Source organism: Marmota flaviventris, chromosome 4 (genome assembly GCF_047511675.1).
Source record: "Marmota flaviventris isolate mMarFla1 chromosome 4, mMarFla1.hap1, whole genome shotgun sequence".
Lineage (NCBI taxonomy): Eukaryota > Metazoa > Chordata > Mammalia > Rodentia > Sciuridae > Marmota > Marmota flaviventris.
The window spans coordinates 144,248,054-144,271,328 of NC_092501.1; the positions used below are offsets into that span (position 1 = coordinate 144,248,054).

The 23,275-nt window shown below is 35.2% G+C and overlaps 1 protein-coding gene and 1 non-coding gene across 3 annotated transcripts in view; both read left to right on the forward strand.

The window, feature by feature from the left end:
* The window catches only part of Usp12 (ubiquitin specific peptidase 12), an 84,878-nt gene that overhangs the window by 37,450 nt on the left and 24,153 nt on the right, over positions 1 to 23,275 (forward strand). Inside the window, exons 2-3 of one of the 2 annotated variants that reach the window (XM_027928931.2) lie at positions 7,721 to 7,801; positions 21,705 to 21,918. In XM_027928931.2, the coding sequence (XP_027784732.1) occupies positions 7,721 to 7,801; positions 21,705 to 21,918 (295 nt within the window). The remainder of the gene's footprint in view (positions 1 to 7,720; positions 7,802 to 21,704; positions 21,919 to 23,275) is intronic. The other variant, XM_071611589.1, reaches the window with a different exon arrangement.
* On the forward strand, positions 18,570 to 18,680 carry LOC114087502 (U6 spliceosomal RNA). The gene has a single exon (XR_003581837.2). It is a non-coding gene; the product is annotated as a U6 spliceosomal RNA (small nuclear RNA).

Below are 23,275 nucleotides of genomic sequence, written 5' to 3' on the forward strand. Positions count from 1 at the left end.
CTCACCTCACACCACATAAAAAAATGAATAAATAGAAAAATGAGGGTATTGTGTCCAACTACCACTAAAAAATAAATATAAAAAAATGCTGAAATACTACTTGTAACTTGTTCATCTCTGTTGAGTAGGTAGAGTGCTTGCCTAGCATGTGCAAAAGCCCCTGGGTTCAGTCCCCAGTATTGCAAAAATCTTGTCCATTCTCTGCTCTAGGTAAAGTACCAGCAATACATTTCAGGTACTAGCTATCCATAAGAGTATTATATTTTTGGAAAATGGTTTTGGTATTGATAGAAGAACAGGATTTGTAAATTTCATTGTGCACACTCAAATTGTTAAGTGTTTTGTTATGCTAAGTTTGGTCATAGTTGAGAATTTTCTGTTATTTTAAGCCAGATGTGAAGGGTTGGCAGAGTAATTTTTAGTAAGCCTGATATTATTAGTACTTACTGACAAGGGTAAAGGAAAAATCTCCATTAGGTAGCTCATTGTCTCATTGAGGGTATTTACAGGTCAAAAACATGTTTTTTGTGGGGGAGGGGGGCGTGGGAGCACCCATTTAGTATTTTTTGTTGTTGTTGTTGACGACTTTGATATTTCAGGATACACACATATATTTCAGGATACACATATATATTTTCTATAACAGATATGGGGGTTAGGCCTTCTCTTTGATTTTCACCTTTTCCTCACTTAAGAGATACAAACTTATTTCTTGCAATGTCTTTTATACTTTGGATTCATCTCTTTTACTACCTGCATTTGCTTCTTTGTGATGTTTATGCCCTCATACCCTCATATTGGCTGCTTCCTGTACTCCAGAAGAATTCTTAGTTTACCAAGGTTTCTTGCTTTTCTCACCTCTGGGAAGAGTTCCTGCCTGATCAATATTCAACTTGGAATGACAAATTCCAGCTTCTAAAATGTGACTTGAAAAATGGAAGTGGAAAAAATATATTGAATCTCATGTATTTGTATTAAACAACAACAAAAACTCTTTGGTAAGAGTTTGTCATAACTTTAATACAACACAAGAGGAAATATACTAATAATTTCATTTTCTAGATATTATAGGTTCATTAAAAACATTTTTTTTTTAGTTGTAGATGCCTCACACATGCAAGGCAAGTGCTCTACTGCTGCTACACCCAGCCCCATTATTTTGTTTTAAGCATTTTTATTTCTTACTGAAGTATATTTTCTACATTCGTAAACAGTATATACTGAACCTGCTTAACTTCAAAATATGTCCTCATGGTTACCTTTAAAAAAAATTTCTCTTTAGATGCGGATGTTTGCAGGCCAGGAAATTGCTAAATTAAGGAAATAAGTTAATTCCAAAGTAAATTATTTTCTTGCAAACATCCATGGTTATTAGTTTGCTTTGGTATAATTTATATCTTAAGTGGCAGAATTAAAGCTAGTCCATTGTATGTTTTTCATGCTTGACTATATAAAAATTATTTATGAGAGAACAGCTGTCTCCTATATTACTTCCTTTTTGCCCAGTTGCAGATATTGTCTTAGGTTTGCCAACAACATTTAATATGTAATTTTTAAATTATCAAAACAATAGACCCAAGGTATGCTTGCAGTTTTAACTTGCAAATTGCAAGTTCACTTGATTGGTGATTCTTGGTATGGGAAGAACAGGACTTTATGTTTTCAATGATTCATAAACTAGGTAGATTTAAGGAGGTACACACAGCATTACACAGTTCTTGCTGTTGGCTGACTGTGTCTAACACTGTGATACTGTATCCTGACTTCATTCAGGACTTGTTAATGTTTTATCTTTAATAGACTGTCCAACATTTTATTATTAATGTTTTAAGGAGGTGGGATGAGCTGATGGATTCACATTTTGATGGCAGTGTGGGAATGGTAAGACATAAGGTTGTGTGTCTGAGTAAACCAAGGTTCTGACCAGGACCAGACTCAAGCCTGTAGCTTTGCCAGGTTACTATTGTCCCTATATAACACTTGTATAATGGATCAGTTCTGTCATGGAATCTTTGTTTGGTAAAACATATCTTCATTTTCCTTCCCTGGTTACCTGAGGCCTAATGTATGCTAGGCAAGCATTCTGCCACTATGCTACATCCTCTGCCCTTTTTAAAAATTTATTTTGATGTGGATGAATTACTGAGGCTGGCCTTGGGTGAATTTGGAATCCTCGTGCCGCAGCCTCTCAAGTACCTGTGAATACAGGTGTGCACCGCAGCACCTGGCTAGACATCTCCTTTTTAAATTATTTATGTATTTACTTATTTATTTTAAAAATATATATTTATTTTTTAGGTGTAGATGGACACAGCACAATGCCTTTATTTTTATGTGGTGCTGAGGATCGAACCCGGGTCCTGCCCGTGCTAGGCGAGCGCTCTACCGCTGAGCCACAATCCCAGCCCCTAGACATTTCCTTTTAAAATGAAACTTGAGTTTCAGTAGTAATGTTATATTGACAGGAATATTGACTAAAAAAAAATACTTCCCAATATTAACTTCTAATTCTTAAGCACACCATTGATTTTTTACCTTAACTATTGGAGACTTTATGTTTAGATGTTTTATGGTTCTTTTAAAAAATCTGCTTAGAGGCCAGGGATGTGGTTCAGTGGTGGAGTGTTTGCTTAGCACACATAAGGCCTTGTTCTGTCTTCAGCACTAGGAAAAAAACACAATCTTATGACAAAACCAAAAAAATCTGCTTGGATTATTTCTTGTTCTTTCTTAAACTGAAGGTATAACTTGTGAGAGTCCCAGTTCCATGCTGGGATTTCCTGTTGTGATCCAGGTCTTGGGTGGGCCTCATGTTTTAGCACCTGTTTCCTGTACTTCATTCCATTCAGCTGTTAAAAGAGACACTAAAAGTCACTGGCATTGAAAAATATTCTTAGTGTGAAATTTGTATTTGCTGATTACTTACTTTCTCCTGGTTTCCCATCACTTTGTTTTTTGGTTTCTATGGATTCCTTCTTTTGCTGGCTTATTTTTTTTCAAAGTTTCATTTTGTTTTTGTATGTTTTGTTTTCATCAGGAGGTCAGAAGTATGTAATTGCTTCTTCACTATGAATTCTGTAACACTAATAGGTATTAAGTCTAAAATTATCTTTTGCCTAAGTTACAAAAATAGGAGCAGAACAATCAGAAAAAAACAGATGTCTTCTCTGTGTCATGTTCTCAGACAAAACCAAGGAATCCTGCTAGAGCAGGGATTCTGCATACCACCATTTTTTAACCTTTATCCCAGTTAAGAATGGCAGATTTCATAAGCTGTTGTTAGTTTTGGTGGGGTCATTCATATTTTTAAGTGTGGAGATGGAAATTATTCAGAGCCATTTCTGTTGAATGCTTATTTGTTCCACGCTCATTTTAAATCCAGGGGTGCTTGATTGCCATTATTTGACATGATGAAATTTGTCAGCCTTAAGTGAAATCCTTGAAGAATTTGTGTTTGTAAACTTTTCTAAGATGTTAAAAAGTATACAGCGAAAGTTTGGTTTTGCAGTCGATTTCTAGCAGCTATATCTATTTTAGTGTTAAAAACACTTTTGAAAACCACTCATTGGGCTGGGCACGGTGGCGCAGCTCAGGAGGCTGAGGCAGGAGGGTCATGAGTTCAAAGCCAGCATCAACAACTGTGAGGAACTAAGCAACTTAGTGAGACCCTGTCTGTAAATAAAATGGAAAAATGGGGCTGGGGATGTGGCTCAGTGGTCAAGTGCCCCTGAGTTTGATCTCTGGTATCTGCCTCCCCCCCAAAAAAACCCCACACAAACTCATTAGAAACTAGATTGTTTAGCATAATCACTTTCAATTAGTGTTAGGCTAGAAATAGGAGTTATTATGATTATTTTGGCAGAGAAAATCTTGAATATATTCCATGGGAATGCTTCTTTTGTCTCTGGAGTTCTGGGCCAGGGAGGACTCTGACTTTGGGAAGTCCCAACAGACCAGGCCTGACCACTTGCCTTAGAAATCAAATTAAAAAGTAATGAAGTAGGGAAGGAGTTCATTCAGTATAGCCACACTGGAAAGACAAGCGTAGACCAAGTGTCCTTAGCTCTGTCTTTGGGGGTGGATTTAAAAAGGGGAAGGAACTAAAGTGGGACCAAGAAGTGTACACCCTAATTAAGCAGTCTTTATCAAAACTGTGGTCTGGTTCATAATTTTTCAGGTCTGGTTCTGTGAAGTCCTGATGGCTTCTGGGTAATGGCTCCAGGGGAGTCATTACCACTTGAGGGTGCAATCTGGTTCCCATCAGGAGATGGGAAATATTTAGGGGGGTGTTTCCCATCATGCCTGAAAGGCTCACTTTTCTTGGAATCTTGAAAGTTTCTTAGTTACACTTGTCTCAGTGTCTTCAATCTAGAAGAGGAATGAGAGAAGCTAGATAAATTTAGGACTAGTTAACATTGTGTTACCAGTTTTTAGAGACTTCTAAGTGATTAGCACGTGTACATTAATTGTGTTAGGGTAGAGAGGAGACAGATAAAATGAAGGCAGAAATGTTAAGCTTTTGTCCTGCTTTTAGTTACCATCATACATCTCTAGGTCTGAGTGAACAGTTGGTACTTTAGCAAAAGCAGCCTCTAAGAAGGTCCCTATTATACTTTGCCTTTGCAGAAATCTGTATAGCAACAACATTACCATAGTAAGGTGTAGTTTACTGTGATATACTTAGTTTAGATTTATAATAAGGCAATTTTTTTTTCTGTTTTGATCTACTGTACTCCCTCTCTCCATAACTATAATTCATGAGCTGTTGAATTGTGTTGCTTGGCATGTATTGGCTAGGATTTCCCTAGAGTTTTGTGTTCACTATAGTCGTCTTCAGAGGCATTGATAAATATGATGGAAAATAACAGAATATTAGATTAGAAGGGACTTTTAAAAAATGACATAATCTTTTAATTTCCTGAATAGTTTTAGTTGTGAAAATCTAAATTTGTATACAGGCTTTTTTGAAAACCTGATAGACTTGGAACTTAGGGTTTAGAAAAATCACCAAAGATTCTTAAATCCAGAAAGATTAAATGATGGTGATCTATAACTGTTTTTATTTTTGCATTCTTGGCTTTCTCTTTCCAGCCTTCTGAATTGGCTTATGGTTCTGCTTTGTTGTTGGGATTTCGGGGCAGTACAGTGATGATAACTCTGGGACCTCTATGCTAGTGCTTGCCAAACCAAGAAAGGGTCTTATTTTTTTTTTTTTTTTGTTTTATGGCTATTCCCCCCCCCCCCCGTTTTTTGTTTTTTTCTCCTGTTATTTCTTAAGCTTTTACATAGGGCAGATCAGATTTATTAGTGTGATTATATATCTGGGAAACTGAGGCACAGTGAAACTAATACTTGACCCATAGTTGAAACTGTGAGGTTAAGGATGAAATTACATGTAGGTATATGTATATGTAAGTACAAATGGACATCTGGGGCAATTAGAATACAGAATGTGTTGCTGGAGAAATAATGTTCATGTCATTCTGTTCTTATTTCATTTTTACCCATTATATCCCATCCACGTATGGGACACTATAAAACCTTAAATTGAACAATTTCATAGGTGTCTTATAAAAGTTTTTAGGTTTTTATAGGTGTCCTATATCTAAGATGGTGGGACATAATAGGTTAAGGGTCAGAAATGCTTTCCTAAAGTGTGTGTGCTGGTATTTTGTTTTTCTAGAGCGATTGAGGGTGTATTTTATTTATTTATTTTCATTATTTTATTTTATTAGGCACAGTGAAATTAATACTTGATGTTTTATGTAATAATAGTTATACATAATAGCTGAGTTTATCCTGACAAAATCATACATGCATGGAATCTGACCCATTCCATTTCAGTCTCCTCTCTCTTAACCCCCTCCACTCCACTGCTCCTCTTGCTCCTCCATTATTCATTCTTGATTGGTGCTTTCTACACACCCATAAAGGTGAAGTGCCCTAGGGCATTTATATATACACATAAGATAATTTTGTTAAATTCACTGTGCATTTTGAAGTATATTTCATGTGATAGTTCCTTCTATTTTTGTGGGGAAGGGGTTTGACTTATTCAAATGAATAATATTATCAATTTGAATTTTTAAGAACAGGTGGTAAAAACATGGGTTTATTGATTATTTTCTACATACATTAGGAAGTTTTGTGGCAGGCGCTTGAGCTGTCAGGAGTGGAAGGGGAGGACTTAACAGCATTCCACCAGTTTTGCTCAGTGCATTTTGAAGTTGGTTCTAATAATTGTAGTTGTTATAAAATGTGAACTGATACCCAGTTTTAGAAATAAATTATATTCATTAACTAGTGATTATATCAAGATTTTTACATAAAACATCAAGATTTTACGTAAAACCAAAAGTAATTTCTAAATTCAAAATTTAAGATGTTATCCTTTTATATAACAAGTGCCTGTTAGCTGAAGGATATTAGAGGAAATATTTTGGTGGGACTTGACCACCAACTCATCAGGTACCTTTAATCCATGCTTATTTTCAGTCTGGACCTGTCAGGAAGTTGACGACAGGTGCCTAACAAAGGTTTGGGCTTCCCTGGTTCAGGAGCAAGCTCAGTAAGGAAGCAGCAGATGTGAGATTCTGAGCACTGATGTGTTGTTAACCATGCCCAGTGAGTGGAGAAGGCAGGTTGTGTGTGCTGGGTCTGTATAACTCTTTCAGGTGTCATTTGTAGAATTTTTTTTTTTTTGCGGGGAGGGGGTAGGGGTAGGTTTGTATTTACCTGGTAGTATGCTTTCTTGGGAATTTTCAAGATAAATATATCTAGAGTTTTCTCATTCTCAGAATTGCTTTCATTTCCCTTTCGAACTTCTTTGAGAGTCCAGGTAGTGGTATTCATATGTGTGATTATCTAGACTGGTGCTCTTGGCCTTGGTTCTTCCTTCTCACTTTCACAAGTTCTTCGGGGACCTCAGGTGCACAGAACTGAGTTGATCCTACTTTTAAGGCCATGGCACATTGTGGAAGGTTCTTTTATTGGATTTTATTTTATTTTTTCCTTCTTGTCCTCCATCTCCAATTCCATGTCCCATTCCTCTTCTAACACGCACTCAGATGTGTTGAATGTGTGTAGATAGATAGAATAGTGTTTTGTTAATTTTTAAAATTTAATTACATTCTTGAAATTTATTCATATACGTCTGTGTAAGTCTATTTTTTTTAAAAATTCTGGCTTTTCCATGTAGTATGTTGTCAGATCTTATAAATCTCTTTCCCCAATGGTCAGTTCTTGAGTCATAAATGATATTGCAATCAACATTCTTGCTACCTTTGACTCTGGGTGAAAACTTCTCAGTTAAAAACTTATTAGCCTACAGAATTGCTAGCCCATTGCATAAGTGCTTATTTCATTTCACAAAGTTTCAGCTCTTGAGATGGCTACTATCAAATTCTGCTCCTGTTTGAATACATGATTCAGTAGGAGCTTTCATTCATACTTAGAGAAAAGGAACACATTAGGAATAAAATTCCTTGACTGAGGTTTTGGTTTCATGGCAAAGTTCCTGTAAGCTAGTTTTCAGTCATATTAAAAACCGTTATTCTTCTCTTCAATATCATCCTTCATTTTCTTTCAATAATGTGAGGTTAGTATGATAGGAGAATAGATGCAGTCTTTTAAAGGATATCTCTGTAATGCCTATATAATTGGACAAGGTTATGGAAATGCTGTAAGTACTAAGATTTTTTTTAAAATTTTCATTTTACAGGGCGCCAATGCCTCGGCATTAGAGAAAGAGATTGGTCCAGAACAGTTTCCAGTAAATGAGCACTATTTTGGATTAGTCAATGTAAGTATCCATTGATACTTAGCTTTCAGAATCATGTTTGGAAGCCAGTTAAGAATAATTTATTACAGAAAAAATGATGATTGGTATTATTAGAATTTGATGCCAAGAGACTTGATTTACAGTTGTAAAATGATGAATGGAAAGGAAAGTTGCCTGAAGTTTTAGAATAGTTTCTTGTTAGCTTCATTTTTCCTATTTTGTGAAAAAAGTTTCTCGTAACCAAACTTGCATCTATGGTGTAGACCAGGTGATCTCTTGATTTTTTTTTTTTTTTTGAGAATTATTTAACTAGAAATATAGTATGCATGTACAGGTACATAAATATAGCTATGTAAATGCCTCCATGCATCCAAAGGGTATTTGTTAGTTTACTTCTGGCATAACCAGTGCTAGCTAGATATATATGAAGGTGCAAAGTAAAGGGAAAGTATGCATTCCTATCTTTGTGGTAATAATTGTAATTATGCATTATTAAAATTCTGGAAAAACTTTAGAATTTTTAACCCTGAATGTTGTTGATTCTGAATCATTGGAGATTACCACATATCTGTTATATAATTGTTGTGTTAGTTTATTTAATACTGTTGTATATCCTGTTAGGTGGAGCCATAGAGAATGTTTTAAAAATTACCAGTTTTACAAAAACTGGTAATGGGTTCTATTGAATAAATTGGTGTTTCATTAAATATGAGTATGTAATTAGGATGTGTATGAGATGAATTTGTCTTGGAGTTTCCCTCTTGCTTTGGGAATCATCTGCGTGTGCTTTGTGTATAGAGTTTGTAAGGAAGAATCCACAGTCCCTATCCTTCTTTCCCCTCCACAGAGCAGGCTGCTCATTACTCCTTCAGCTGGTTCTTTTCTAAAACTTCTTGTAATGTTCTGAATAAAGTGCTTATACTGCTGCCCCTCCCCCCAATAAATATATTGATTTCAGAAATTTTGTCCTCTCCTCTACCTAAAATTTCACTTTCTTCTTCTATATGTTTATATAGTAATTTTTAGTTTAGCCAGTGTTCAGTGTTTTTTTTTTTTTTTTAATATTTTTTGGACGTCGATGGACTTTTATTTCATTCATTTTATATGCGGTGCTGAGAATTGAATCCAATGCCTCACACATGCTAGGTGAGTGTACTACCATTGAGTCCCAGCCTCAGCCCCAGTGTTCAGTGTTTGAGCTAAGTTATACATGATTGTATTTTCTTCCCTTTTGAATGACTTTGTTTTCTTAGAACCTAGTAATCCATACTTTATTTTTCTATGTTCTTAATTTTTGTTTGTTCTTCCCAAAGTCATCAACAGAACTAAAATATACAAATAAAATACCCACCACCGCTGAACAGATCTCACCGCCAGTTTACACTGAGTCCTACCCACCAGATAAATTCTCAGTACTCAGATTCCCTTGCTCTGGATCCTTCTGTCCTGTTCCTGCTGGGTGGACCCTGTGCCTGCCTGGAAGTCTTTTCCCCCACTCTAGATGTTCCCTGTACCTTTTCCTTTTTTCTTAGATTCCCTGTTTGCCTGTTTGATTTTCTTCCTGGCTTTGTAGAACACATTCTGAAATCGCTTCTTTAAGAAATATGCATGGGGGATAAACTTTGATGTAATGTATATTTAAAATTTTTTCGGTTATTGTTATGGCTAGGTATGGATTCCCAGAATTTTTAAGGCATTACTTTTGCTTTTTGGCTTCTTCCTGTCAAAAGGTCTGATATCATTCTGATTCTTGATGTCTTCTGAATGTGACTTTTTTGTTTTAAAACTTCTTGGGGCTTTTAGCATTTTCATCATCTATAATATTTTATAGTTTGATGATGTGTCTGTGTCTCCCTCCCCATTATTGTGATGGGTATTTATGGTCCCATTTAGACTAAAGACTCATTTTCTTCAGTTCTAGAATATTTCTGATACTGTTATTTGGCTAATTTCCTCCCTGTCAATATAATTCCTTTCTGCTTTTTAGATATCCTGTTAGTTGCATGTTGAAATGTTTAGACTTGATTTCTCCAGTTGCTTATTTTGCTCCCATTTTGATCATTCGCCTTTTTGTTCTACATTTTAGATAGTTTATTCTGCTTTTTCCCCCCAAACTCTGCACTTTTTATTTCTTAGAATGTTACTTTTATTTTTAAGTGTTTTGCAAAGGTGATGTTATTATTTTTCTCTGGATATCATTGCTGAGATTTCTATTATGATTACAGGATTATTTTTGAGACCTCTGAGCTTTTCCCTGTTTTAAGCTGTTTTATTTATTAAGCTTTCCCTAAGTTTTATTCATGTAGAAAAGTGCTATTCTGAGAAGCTGATTGGAGGCTTTGTGCATTAGGTTGGTGCTTGTTCAGCATAGGTTTCACTCTAGGGTAACTTCCTAGCAAAAAGGGCTTTAACAAAAAAAAAAAAAGCTCCTGAGCTACTTTGTCCCCTTCCCTTTTCAGTACTAGAGACCATTTTTCTGAGGCTTTCTTCCCCTTCTGTTGGGAGGATTCCTCCACTATATGCCTAGAAGTAGCTTAATTCTAGGTTTTATTAATACTCTTTGCTATTCAGTGTATCTCTCTGCAGTCCTCTGTCATGGAACCGAAAGGCTCTTGCTCAGCTTCTGTAGAGACTAAACCTACAATTGTCTTCTGCAGCACTGAAAGAAGGCTTAAAGTGGATTTGTGTTTTTAAGACACCTTTCACTCCCAGTTCCTAAGCCTTCAAGTGTCAATCTACTTTCTCACTTCTCTCCCCCTTCCAGGCACTTGGGATTCGTTTTCCCTCCTGTCTGCCTTCTACTGAAGTTTGCTGACCTCTGTAGTCTGTAGTTGTTTTCTTTATTGCAGTCTTTGGACTTTTGAGTTTTTACCTAATATCCCTTTACTATCATTTTACTGGGATTTCACAAGAAGTAGAGTTAAGTGATATGGTTTAAAATTTCTCTTATTTAACAAGAAGTCTGGCCTCTACTTCTAATGTTTAAATTGTTCATGCTTATAGATATGCTTATGAACAGAACTGTCTAGTGATCAAAAGCCTCATTTAAATTCTGGGGATGGCAAAACCCTCTCATTATTATTTCCCTATGACTAACCACTTTTATTAGATTTAGACTCCAAAGCTAATATGTGTTTTAAATTGTACTAATTTCTATAAAACTCCTGTTTGAAATTTAATTGCAATTTTAATAGTGTTGAGAGGTAGGATGTTAAGGAGGTGACTAAGAGCCTTCATGAATGGATTATTGCCCTTACTTTGGGAGTGGGTTGGTTATTGTGGGAGTGGGCTAGTTGTATCCTGATAAAAGGGGACATTTGGCCTCTGTCCTCCCTCTGTCTTGTGTACTTGCTTGCGTTTTTGGCCCTCAGATGATGGAGCATGGAGACCTTTACCAAACGCTGGCACCATGCTTGGGTCTCCCAGCCTCTAGAACTAACAGTCAAATAAACATCTTTTCTTTATAAATTACCAGTCTGTAGGATTCAGTTATAGCAGTAGAAAATAGACTAAGGTAGTATCCCAGAAGAGCTTATTTTCTTTGGAACAAGAATACTTTGTATAACAAAGCCTGTTTAATTTTCTCCCATGTAAATATTTCAGTTTCTTCATTTTATACCCAGCTATTTTTTTTTACAGATAGCCTGAGAACAAGTAAAATCAATCTTAGAAATAATTAGATAAAATGAGTTCTAAGCTGATAAAATATTTTTCTGCTGTTTTTAACATAATATGATCTCAGTATCACTGATGATCAGTAGTACTAGTACATTCTCATTAAACTGACATTCAGTAATACTAGTGTTAATTACATAAAATAAGGATTTTGTAAAAGGCATCCTTTTTATTACTCCCCATGCATCAGTCTATACAAAGGGCAGTGTTTGTGTTTCCAAAAAGCCAAGTAATAGTAAAACCAAGAGAAGCAGAGGGAATAAAGTTAGGAAGAGACAACCACCAGAGGAAACTTGATTTTCTTCCTCAGAGAGATTAATTTCATTTCACGATTTTTTTTTTTTTTAACCAGGAATTGAACTCAGGGGCACTTGACCCCTGAGCCACATCTCCAGCCCTATTTTATATTTTATTTAGAGACAGAGTCTCACTGAGTTGCTTAGTGCCTTGGAGGGAGGCTAGCTTTGAACTCATGATCCTCCTGCCTCAGCCTCCTGCACCGATGGGATTACAGGCATGTGCCAGTATGCCCAGCTGATTTTTTTTTTTTTAACAAAATATAATTTCTGGTTTTTACATCTTGTTATTACACAAAATCCTGAGATCTCTCGGGACCATCTATTACAGATGGATGAGTGCCTTGAATGTGCTCAGAAAGTAATTAGTCACCAGAGGACATGTGCTGAAGTGGTAGTGGGATTAACTTTGATTTATACTGTCAGGCTTCTTTGCAATTGTGTTCTTTGCCTTTAACCATTTCTCTATAATAGTCTTTAAAAAATTTATCTTTTTAGTCGTAGGTGGACACAGTACCTTTATTTTATTTTTATGTGGTGCTGAAGATTGAACCCAGTGTCTCACGCATGCTATGGGAGTGCTCTTTCTCTGAGCCACAACCCCAGCCCCTCTATAAGTCTTTATTTTTCAGCTTCTGAATTATCGCCATGTTCTTTCTTCTCTTACCTATCCCTTTATTTGAAGGTTATCACACTACTTAACTCAAGGTTATAACTTTTTTCGGGGGAGAGTGCCTTAGTTAAATCAGAGGTCAACATTTTAAGTCATTTTCATCCTGTCCTTTTACCTGTCTGCCAAATGGCATTATAAACAATAACGGTATGTAGGTGCTTTAGGAAACTTTGTGGTTGATCTTTTCTAACAACTGGATTTTGTTAAAGTGAAGAGTATATATATTTGTTTCATCAATCTGTTGATATCTAGTTGTACATTTCCAGGCTTAATTTCTTTTATAAAAAGTATATACAGAAAGGTGCTGTTAAATTTGCCTGATTATATCCCTTTTTTTAGCCAGTGAGTGGTAGGATCTCTCAAAAGCATTGCCTTTGGGAACTTTGGGAGCATGTATTTGGGCCGTTTTATTTTGTTTGGTTTTTAGTGGAGAGAAGAAAAGATAGTTATAGTTTAATTGACTTAGCATAAAATTAAATAGTGTTACTATGAGCATTAATGACAACCTGTTTTCCTTTAGTTTCAATTGCATGTGTTTTTATCTTGGAAGAGTATTTTCATAGATAATAACTTTTATGGCAGCTAATTATTTTTCTCCAGCTAATTCTTATTGAGTGGTAGATCCTATATCTATTACTATAATTTATGTCATACATAGAGTGTGGTTTTCTATTGGTTTATCTAATTTTTTTGGTACTGGGGATTGAACCCAGGGGCACTTAACCACTGAACCACATCCCCAGCCCCCCCACCTTTTAAAAAATATTTTATACAGAGACAGGGTCTCACTGTGTTACTTAGGGCCTCACTATGTTGCTGAGGCTGGCTTTATACTTTTGATCCCCCTTCCTAAGCCTCCTGAGCTGCTGGGATTACAGGCGTGCACCACTCACTGCTTATCTATTTTCTATTGATATATCCAAATATTCATTAATATTTCTAATATTATTGGAAGTCAGAGAAGAGAAATAGTAGTTTGGCTTAAGGACCTTTGGATAGGCAAAGGAACCTTTTCTGGCTGTGAAACATCCCCCTTACATGCCAGTTGTTTATATAGTTATCTAAAGTTTTTGAAAACATTGCTTTAATCTGATAAGTCAGATTGCCTCCTTGTATCTGGTTAGTACTTGCAGACATGCTGTATGATATTTTGGTCAAGAACGAACAGCATACAGGTCAAGGATGGATGTTATTTATGAAATTGGTCTCAGGAGATTATAATGCAGCTAAAAAATTCTATTGCCTACCTAGCTATATCTGTGATATAATGCAGTACATTGCTTACCCATCCATGGTGATACTGGTTTTAACCAACTTATTGGCTGCACTGCTAACAGCATAAAAATGTAACCCAGTATGTGGAAAATATAATACTTGATATTAAAAATAAATTGACTGTTAACTGGTTTATGTACTTACTACACTTTTAGTCATAATTTTAGGAATTTTAGGAACACAAAAGTTGACAGTAAAATAGTATGCTGGATTTTGCTGGCAGCAGTCTCATACATCTTGTTTACTTTGTCTCTTGATTGCATCAAGAGGCAACTTCAGATGATTGACCTGCACCATCAGGGTTTGTGTTAAATATGTTCTTTGGTGCTTGCATAGTGACAGAATCACCTGGCAGTGCACTTTGCAGAATATATCCTCTGTGTTAAGCAGCACATGACTGTATTTTAGTATCGTTGGTAGTGATTTGAACTATTTGAATACCCTTCTTTCATTGTTTTACTATATAGTTCTTTATTATAATATTCTCATCCAACTAGGCCCCAATATATATGTATGTGTATGTGTGTATGTGTATGTGTATGTATGTTGGTCTCAGTAAATTGACTTGTGAGGCTCCTATGGAATGTCCTCCTCCCTCCCAGAGGATCTTTTGATTTTCTTCCCAGACCATGTTATAAAAGGCCATTTAATTTGAATTCCTCCTAGTCATTTGTTGGAGCAGGGTTCATTATGGAGAAGATAGAGAAATAAAATGAAGTTTTCTATTTTGGTTATAAAGTTGATGAAGGCATTGAGTTTATTCTCATCTAGTTTCTCTCCACTTCACAGCGATAGTCTACTTAAGATTTGGGTTGTCAGAGATCACAGAGAGTACCTGTATCAAACTCAGTGATGGATTTCTTGTCCAGGTATTCTGACTAGATTGAATAAATGTCACATCTGTTGCAGGGTCTGTGAAAGGGCTTGTGATGAACAGCCTGACAGAATTTGCATGGAGAAGTCAGTTTCCACAGGAAAGCATGGGGCCGCAGAATGAGTGTGGGCTGAGGAGTTGTTCTTGAGCATACTGAAAGCCTGATTTTGGATCAGCTGCTCAAGTTTGGTCCACTTGGGTGAATTGAGAGTGGTGGGTTGGGGTCCAGCTTGGGGACAGTGGAAGAAGTTGCACTTCTTCAAAAGTGGTTCCTGTAAACTGGAAATCCGTATGCAACAAAATGAAACTGAATCCCTTTCTCTCGCCATGCACAAAAGTTAACTCAAAATGGATCAAGGAGCTTGATATCAAATCAGAGACTCTGCGTCTGATAGAAGAAAAAGTTGGCTCCGATCTACATATTGTTGGGGTCGGGCTCCAAATTCCTTAATAGGACGCCCATAGCACAAGAGTTAATAACTAGAATCAACAAATGGGACTTACTCAAACTAAAAAGTTTTTTCTCAGCAAGAGAAACAATAAGAGAGGTAAATAGGGAGCCTACATCCTGGGAACAAATTTTTACTCCTCACACTTCAGATAGAGCCCTAATATCCAGAGTATACAAAGAACTCAAAAAATTAAACAATAAGAAAACAAATAACCCAATCAACAAATGGGCCAAAGACCTGAACAGACACTTCTCAGAGGAGGACATACAATCAATCAACAAGTACTTGAAAAAATGCTCACCATCTCTAGCAGTCAGAGAAATGCAAATCAAAACCACCCTAAGATACCATCTCACTCCAGTAAGATTGGCAGCCATTCTGAAGTCAAACAACAACAAGTGCTGGCGAGGATGTGGGGAAAAGGGTACTCTTGTACATTGCTGGTGGGACTGCAAATTGGTACGGCCTATTTGGAAAGCAGTATGGAGATTCCTGGGAAAGCTGGGAATGGAACCACCCTTTGACCCAGCTATTGCCCTTCTCGGACTATTCCCTGAAGACCTTAAAAGAGCATACTACAGGGATACTGCCACATCGATGTTCATAGCAGCACAATTCACAATAGCTAGACTGTGGAACCAACCCAGATGCCCTTCAATAGATGAATGGATAAAAAAAATTGTGGCATTTATACACAATGGAGTATTACGCAGCACTAAAAAACGACAAAAATCATGGATTTTGCAGGGAAATGGATGGCATTAGAGCAGAATTTGCTAAGTGAAGCTAGCCAATCCCTAAAAAACAAATGCCAAATGTCTTCTTTGATATAATGAGAGCAACTAAGCGCAGAGCAGGGAGGAAGAGCAGAAGGAAAAGACTAACATTAAACAGACATGAGGTGGGATGGAAAGGGAAAGAAAAGGGAAATTGCATGGAAATGGAAGGAGACCCTCATTGTTATACAAAAGTACATATAAGAGGTTGTGAGGGGAATGGGGAAAAAAACAAGGAGAGAAATGAATTGCAGTAGATGGGGTAGAGAGAGAAGATGGGAAGGGAGGGGAGGGGGGATAATAGAGGATAGGAAAGGTAGCAGAATACAACAGTCACTAATATGGCATCATGTAAAAATGTGGATGTGTAACCGATGTGATTCTGCAATCTGTAATTGGGGTAAAAATGGGAGTTCATAACCCACTTGAATCTAATGTATGAAATATGACGTCAAGAGCTTTGTAATGTTTTGAACAACTAATAAAATAAAAAAAGAGAAAAAAAATAAATGGCAAAAAAAAAAGTGGCTCCTATAATAGTTTTTAAAGGTCATACTGTTAACATGATGTTTAATTGGTTGTCTCTAAGTGAAGTAAGATGAACCATTGGGTGTAGGAAGAAAATTATTAAGTTTCTAATGTTTGTTTTCATCTACAAATGATAGCTTAAGTTTTACTAATCAAACCACTGTTTTAAAATCTAAAACCCATGGTTTACAAACAAACATCTCAGTTTGATTACTCTCATTTAAATGTTAATTAGTAGAAATAAGTTTTTTTTAAATAATAAATTTAAGATAAAACTTTAAATGTCCATTATATATATATATATATTATATATATATATTTTGGTACCTGGGATTGAACTCATGGCCACTCGACCACTGAGCCACATCCCCAGCCCTATTATTTCTATTTTATTTAGAGACAGGGTCTCATTGAGTTGCTTAGCTCCTCGCCATTGCTGACACTGGGATTACAGCATGTACCATCACACCCAGCCGATTTAATCTTAATTATACTCTTATATTTAAACATACATAGTATAGTAGTACATAAATATTTTATAAATAATTACATATTTTAGGGATATGAGCTCAAATAATCTTTCTGGTGGAGATATGATAAAAATATTTGTGGTGGTGTAATTTTTAAGATTTGGAGAAGGCAATTTGAAAGGATGAGATTGTATTCACTCATCAATTGAAAAATCAGTAGTCAGAAGCTGGGGATGTAGCTTAGTGGTGTAGCATATGCTTATCATATGCAAGACTCTGGGTTCAATCCCAGGCACCCCCGTCCACCTTAAAAAGATCAAAAAAGAAAAGAAAAGGAAGAAAAATGAAATGCCTAGAACTTGAGAAGATGGTAGCTTTTACAATTTACTTCCTCTGATTTTAAATGTAGCTACATCTTTGTTCTTCAAACCAGCTGAGATAACAAAGGATAGGTTTCAATTCTAAAGCTATGTCTTGTTTAGAAATGAGTAGAAAGAAAATCATTCTATACCTTTTGCATAAAAGCTATACATTTGAAAGATTTTTAGGTTTCAGGAACTTGAATGAAAATTAATATTAAAAAGCAAGGCAATTAAACAAGTTTCAAAATTATTAAAAAGACTGAAAGTTATCTAATTCTGGAGAAATAATAGTTTCATCCTTTTTCTTTAATGGGATTGATTAAAGTAAGTAAAAGAAGACTACAGTAGTGGACTTAAGGGAATTGATTATAATATTACCTGTTGCTTTATAGTCAGAAGATGAGCAGGTTGTGTGGACAGTAGTGCAAGGCTGACTTCATCAATCTGTACAAAATAGAGATTCCTTTTAATTTTTTATCTTTCCCCATTTGCTGCTTATATTTTATGGGTAGATCATTCTTCACTATCATAATAGTTCTGATATAACTTTGAGTTGATATCTTTTGTTTTTATCTACCTACTATGGGAGTTAATGTTAGATTTCCCTATTTCCTTTTCTTTAATAAAGATGCCCAGATTATGGAAATTCTATCTTTTCTTTTAAGACAGAACCAAAGTTTGTTGGTCATTAGATTCCTTAGGTTTATAATATAAATGCTAAAACTTTTCAGATGAATTTATACTATAAAATGGAAAATGGTAAATTAATTTTTATAAGCATAGATTCTTTTTAAAAAAATTTTTTTAGTTGACAGTGGATCTTTATTTATGTGGTGCTGAGAATCGAACCCTGTGCCTCACACATGCCATGCAGTGCTCTACCACTGAGCCACAACCCAGCCCTATGAGTATAGATTCTATTGTAGCTATGCTTAGTCACTGGGGAAGCTTTATTGAAGTATATCCGGAGTTACCTGATCACCAATATCAGTAAGTCAGGATCACACACTTTTAGCCTTTCTCTAGAAACCCTTTACAGCATCTCTCTCTGAAACCAGTGCTTTGTTTTGACTAGCAGTGCGAATGTGAAGTCACACATTCTCATCTGGAGAGGTCATGCCCTCCCAAGTGTTTTCAAAAACTTCAGTAAGTCCTGCTTTCATTTGAGATTTCTATTGATACTGTACTTCTTACTGGGGTAGAGAGGTCTATTGGTTTAATATATGTGGAAGAAAACGTGTTCAGACAGGAGGACATTGGAGATAGCAGGGCTTTTGAGGTTTTTTCCCATGGAATTATTGGCTGTGCCTAGTTTCCATCTTCCCTCTGAATTTAGACTAGTTATATCTTATATTTGCTATGAATTTGACACATGATGATACAGTTTACCTCAAAGATTAAACACTTAGTGCTCGCTTGCTTCGGCAGCACATATACTAAAATTGGAACGAGACAGAGAAGATTAGCATGGCCCCTGCTGAAGGATGACACACAAATTCATGTAACATTGCTTATTTAAAAACAAAACAAACCACTTAAAAATCATTTTTTAGAAACAAAAGGCGGTGAGTAATGTGAATACCCATATAAACCCATCAGTTTAGCTTTAATGGTTACCAGTATTTGGCTAATTTCTTTATTATCTTCCAGTTATTTCCCCCAAACCTTCAAGAAGAAGAATCCTAGTCATTTATGTCATTTTGGGCATAAAGTTTTTTTTTTAAATTATGCTCTTCCAACTGACAGGGATGTTTTAAAATTGTAACCCTCTCATTCTCATATCAAGATTATCTCAAGATCATCTAGTACTAGTGTACACGTTCAAATGTCTTCTCTTGTCTACAGGTAATTTTTTTTATTTTTATTTTATTTTATTTTTTGGTACCAGGGATGCTTAACACTGAGCCACATCTGCAGCCCTTCTTACTTTTGTTTTTTATTATGAGACAGGGTCCAGCTAACTTTTTATAGGTGATTTGTTCAGGTCAGGACCTGGGTGAATCCCTCTCCCCCTCTTCCTTCTTTTTCTTTTAAATAGACACAATACTTTTATTTCATTGATTTATTTTTATGTGGTGCTAAGGATAGAACCCAGTGCCTCAAATGTGCTAGGCAAGCACTCTACCATTGAGCTACAACCCCCAAGTCCCAGGATCTGGGTAAATTCTGTGTGTAACTGTTGTGATTTGAATGTGATGTGTCTTGAGTTCTTCCCAGCCTTTTTCTGTGTCATAACTGATTTGTGCAGAAACCTGATCATTTGTCCTGGAACTATCCAACATTTTAAAACTTGGCCTATTCCTTCTTTGTGGTATTGTTTAGCTTGTTCCTCCATTATCTAAATTATAGTACTAATTTATAAGATATTTAGAGAAACTTGATTTAAGTTTAGTGTTTTTTTTTTTTTTACGGTAAAGAGTATTTCATAGGAGATTTATCACAAGTTACAATAAATTACTTATTCACTGCCATTTATGCTAAAATGCATTGGGGGTTGATCCCTCTGTTTTAAGGATCCCCATCAACCTTTAACCTAATACTTTTAGTTAGCATCTGTTGATAATTGTTGCCTACTCCATTATTTATAACCATTTCTTCTCATTTTATTTGTTGGAATAATCCTATAAATGAGATTTCTTTCATTAATTATTTAGTGCCCCTGAAATGTGGTTCTTATAAAAAAGGCAAAGTAAAACTTGGATGTTTCTATTGTATATGATAGTTTGTAGCCTCTAATAGATACTAATGAGGGTTTATTCCTTTTTTCTTTATAATGTCATTTTAAATTCCTGGATCCATTTCAGTAATTTCTTTTGAGTGAAAGTTAATTCTTATATTCATACAAATAGATCCCAGGCTAATCCTGTACATTGTGTATTTCTTGTCTTAGATACCATCCAGCCATACTCCAAGGCATCCTGGTTCCTTTAAGGAGGAAAAAGTATTCAGAGATCACAGTCTGGGTGAAGGGGAAGCTCACTGCTTCCCTGCCTGTCCTTCCATTGGATAGAGTTTGAAAGCACACATGCACACTACATACACATTCACACATGTGTGCATGAGTTTATATAGATATTTCCAATTTAAATTTACAGGGCTTTCACTTCTCTGATTGTTATTACAGTATCCTTTTTTCTTTTATATTAGAATGTTTGGCTCCTAAGGGTATAAACATAATTTCTTGCTTACTTTATTGTATATGTATTTTAATTTCCAAGTAATGGTATCAATAGATTTCTTTGTGGTTCTTTTTATTCTTAGATGATATCTTTTGATTTCTTATATTACTGCTTGTTTTCTCTTTTTTATTTTTTTAATTTGTTCTAGTTAGTTACATGATAGTAGAATTCATTTTTCTACATTGTTACTGCTTATTTTCAATTTTAAGAGGCCCACCCCTTCCATTTTGTACTAGGGACTGAACCCAGGATATTCAACCACTGGGTCAGTGGCCCTCCTCCCTTCCTCCTTTGAGACAGGGTCTTGCTAAATTGCTTAGGGCCTCCCAAGCTGCTGGGATTACATGTGTGCACTACTGTGTGGGCCCTCCTCTTTTTTTTCCTCTGATATGGTTTCTTTCTTCTTTTTTTTTTTTAATAGGGGTACCTAGTAAGCTTTTTGTACATAAACATACTAGGCAAGCACTCTACCACCGAGCTACATCCCCATCTTGTTATCTAGTTTTTTAACTTTATATGTGATCTCACTCTGTAGAAATTATTTGAGAATTATTTTTGTTCCAGTTTTAAAGTGTTCCTCAAGTCCTTGTTAATTGACTTTTGGGTGTTCTATTAACTGATTTTTGGAGCCAATGTCTCTTAATACAAAAAATAAGGTAATAAATACTTATCAGACTATGCTTTACTTTATAAGGTGGGGTTAACCCTCCCTGCATTTTTAAAGAGGAGGAAATTAAAGTTCAGTAAGATGTAGAGACATACTCCCCTTAGATAGATCCATAGTTCAGGTTTTAACTGATGCTTATAAAGCAAGAATCATGCAATCTGACTTTTTAGGGGTTGTTAGATTGCCAGTTGATGACTTTTCAACATTTCAAGGGATCTTGTTAATTTTTGTTTTATGTTTTTGCTTAATGTATTTATTTTGGTTATGCCTCAGAACTTAATAGAAAAATCTTATTTTTTGTGTTGTTCTTAAAGAATTTTTATGAGTTATTTAAAATGTATAATATATAAAATGTTTAGTATGCCATTATAACAATGGGAATTTAAGGAAAAATTAGAGTCCTATGCCCTAACTAATATTTGTTTATAACTATATAGTGTTTTAAATCAGTTTTCATAGAGTCCAAGTTTATTGCATATATTTTATTTCACTTTTAACCTGAAATCGATGCCTAAAGCATCTATTTAATATTAAAATGGCTAATTTGCCAAATAATTATTTCTATGCTTTCAGATATTTTTATGTGGATTTTGAGTTCCCTTTCTTCCCCTTTTGTTCTAACTAATCATAGAAAAATTCTTTCTCTTGAAATGCATTGCCCTAAATTTAACTTTTTTTTTTTTTCTCCTCGTTCTAGTTTGGGAATACCTGCTACTGCAATTCAGTTCTTCAAGCACTTTATTTTTGTCGTCCATTTCGGGAAAAAGTTCTAGCATACAAGAGTCAGCCTAGGAAGAAGGAGAACCTTCTTACTTGCTTAGCAGATCTCTTCCATAGCATAGCCACTCAGAAGAAAAAGGTTGGAGTAATACCTCCGAAGAAGTTCATAACAAGATTACGGAAAGAAAATGGTAATTCTTCTACTTCTGTACGTTATTGCTTATATAACAGGAAGGCTAAATGTAGCATACCTTAACCCACGTGTTTATTGAGCATCATCTTTATGCCTGACAATATATTGCCATTGAGGAAACAGAGGTGATATCCTGTCTTTAAGAAGGTACTAGTTTAGTGGAAGAAATAATTTCACAGTAATTAATATGAGGTGTACTTGGCATTTGAAAGTGTGTTATATAAATATAAAATTTCATATGTCAGGATACTTTAATCTTTTCTGCCTACTTGGCTTTTCTATCGAGAATGAAGTTTTTTTCCAGTAGGATTGTGATTTTTTGTGTGCATAGTACTTGCATATCATTAACTCATATGATCTATTCAGCAATTTTAATACATTATTTTCCCACTGTAGCCAAGGGGGAAAAGTACACAAGCCAAAAACTTGCCAGAAGTCAGGGAAAGGAGAGAAAATAAGAACTGAGAACTTCTGGTTAAGTTTTAATCCCTCCTTACTTTTGAAAACATTTACTGAGTAAGCTTCACCTTTGATTTTTACAAGCCTTTAACTTAGATATTGCCTTATTTTCCATGAGGTGTTTTTTATTTTGAGATTGTAGCAATTTTTATTTACTTAATCTTGCTTATTTGCATTTTTTCCAAATATTAAGCATTTGTATTTTTTAAAAATTCATTTTAGTTTTATATGGCAATAGAATCTATTTTAATTTACTTATATGAACATGGAATACATTACATTCTAGTTAGGACCTCAGTCTTGCATATGTATACACGATGGTGAGATTCGCTTTATTATATACATGAGTTTTTAACTAAGGCTCAGAGAAGTGAATCAATTTGTCCCAGGTCATACAGAGTTAGTAAGTAACATATCTAGTTTTCACCTTATTCCTAATAAGCCTAGTATTCTATCTCCTGGTATGTTGCCTCAAAAATTCAAATGGAATTTAGATAATTTGGAAATCTGGGTTTTATTTGATGTAGGTATTTCAGTCATGTAGAAATAAAGTCATATTATTAGATTGAATTGTTTGATATCATGTAGAAAAATGTCCACAGAAGTATGAGATGTGTTTAAGATTGATTATTAAATACATTGATATGTAATCTCGCCCTTAAAATAATCAGCTTTTCTGATCATTATCATGTGGATTGAGATAAGCCTGAATCATATCTGGTGCCATGAAATACAAGACCTTGAAATATGACATATCTATAGACTATTATAGGCTTATTATATAGGCTTTATTCTGATATGTATTAAAGATTTGTTCATTTACACATACACCCTGCGCAAATATATAACAATTGATTATTGCTCACGAAACCACATTTTTTTTCTGTAATGAAGAG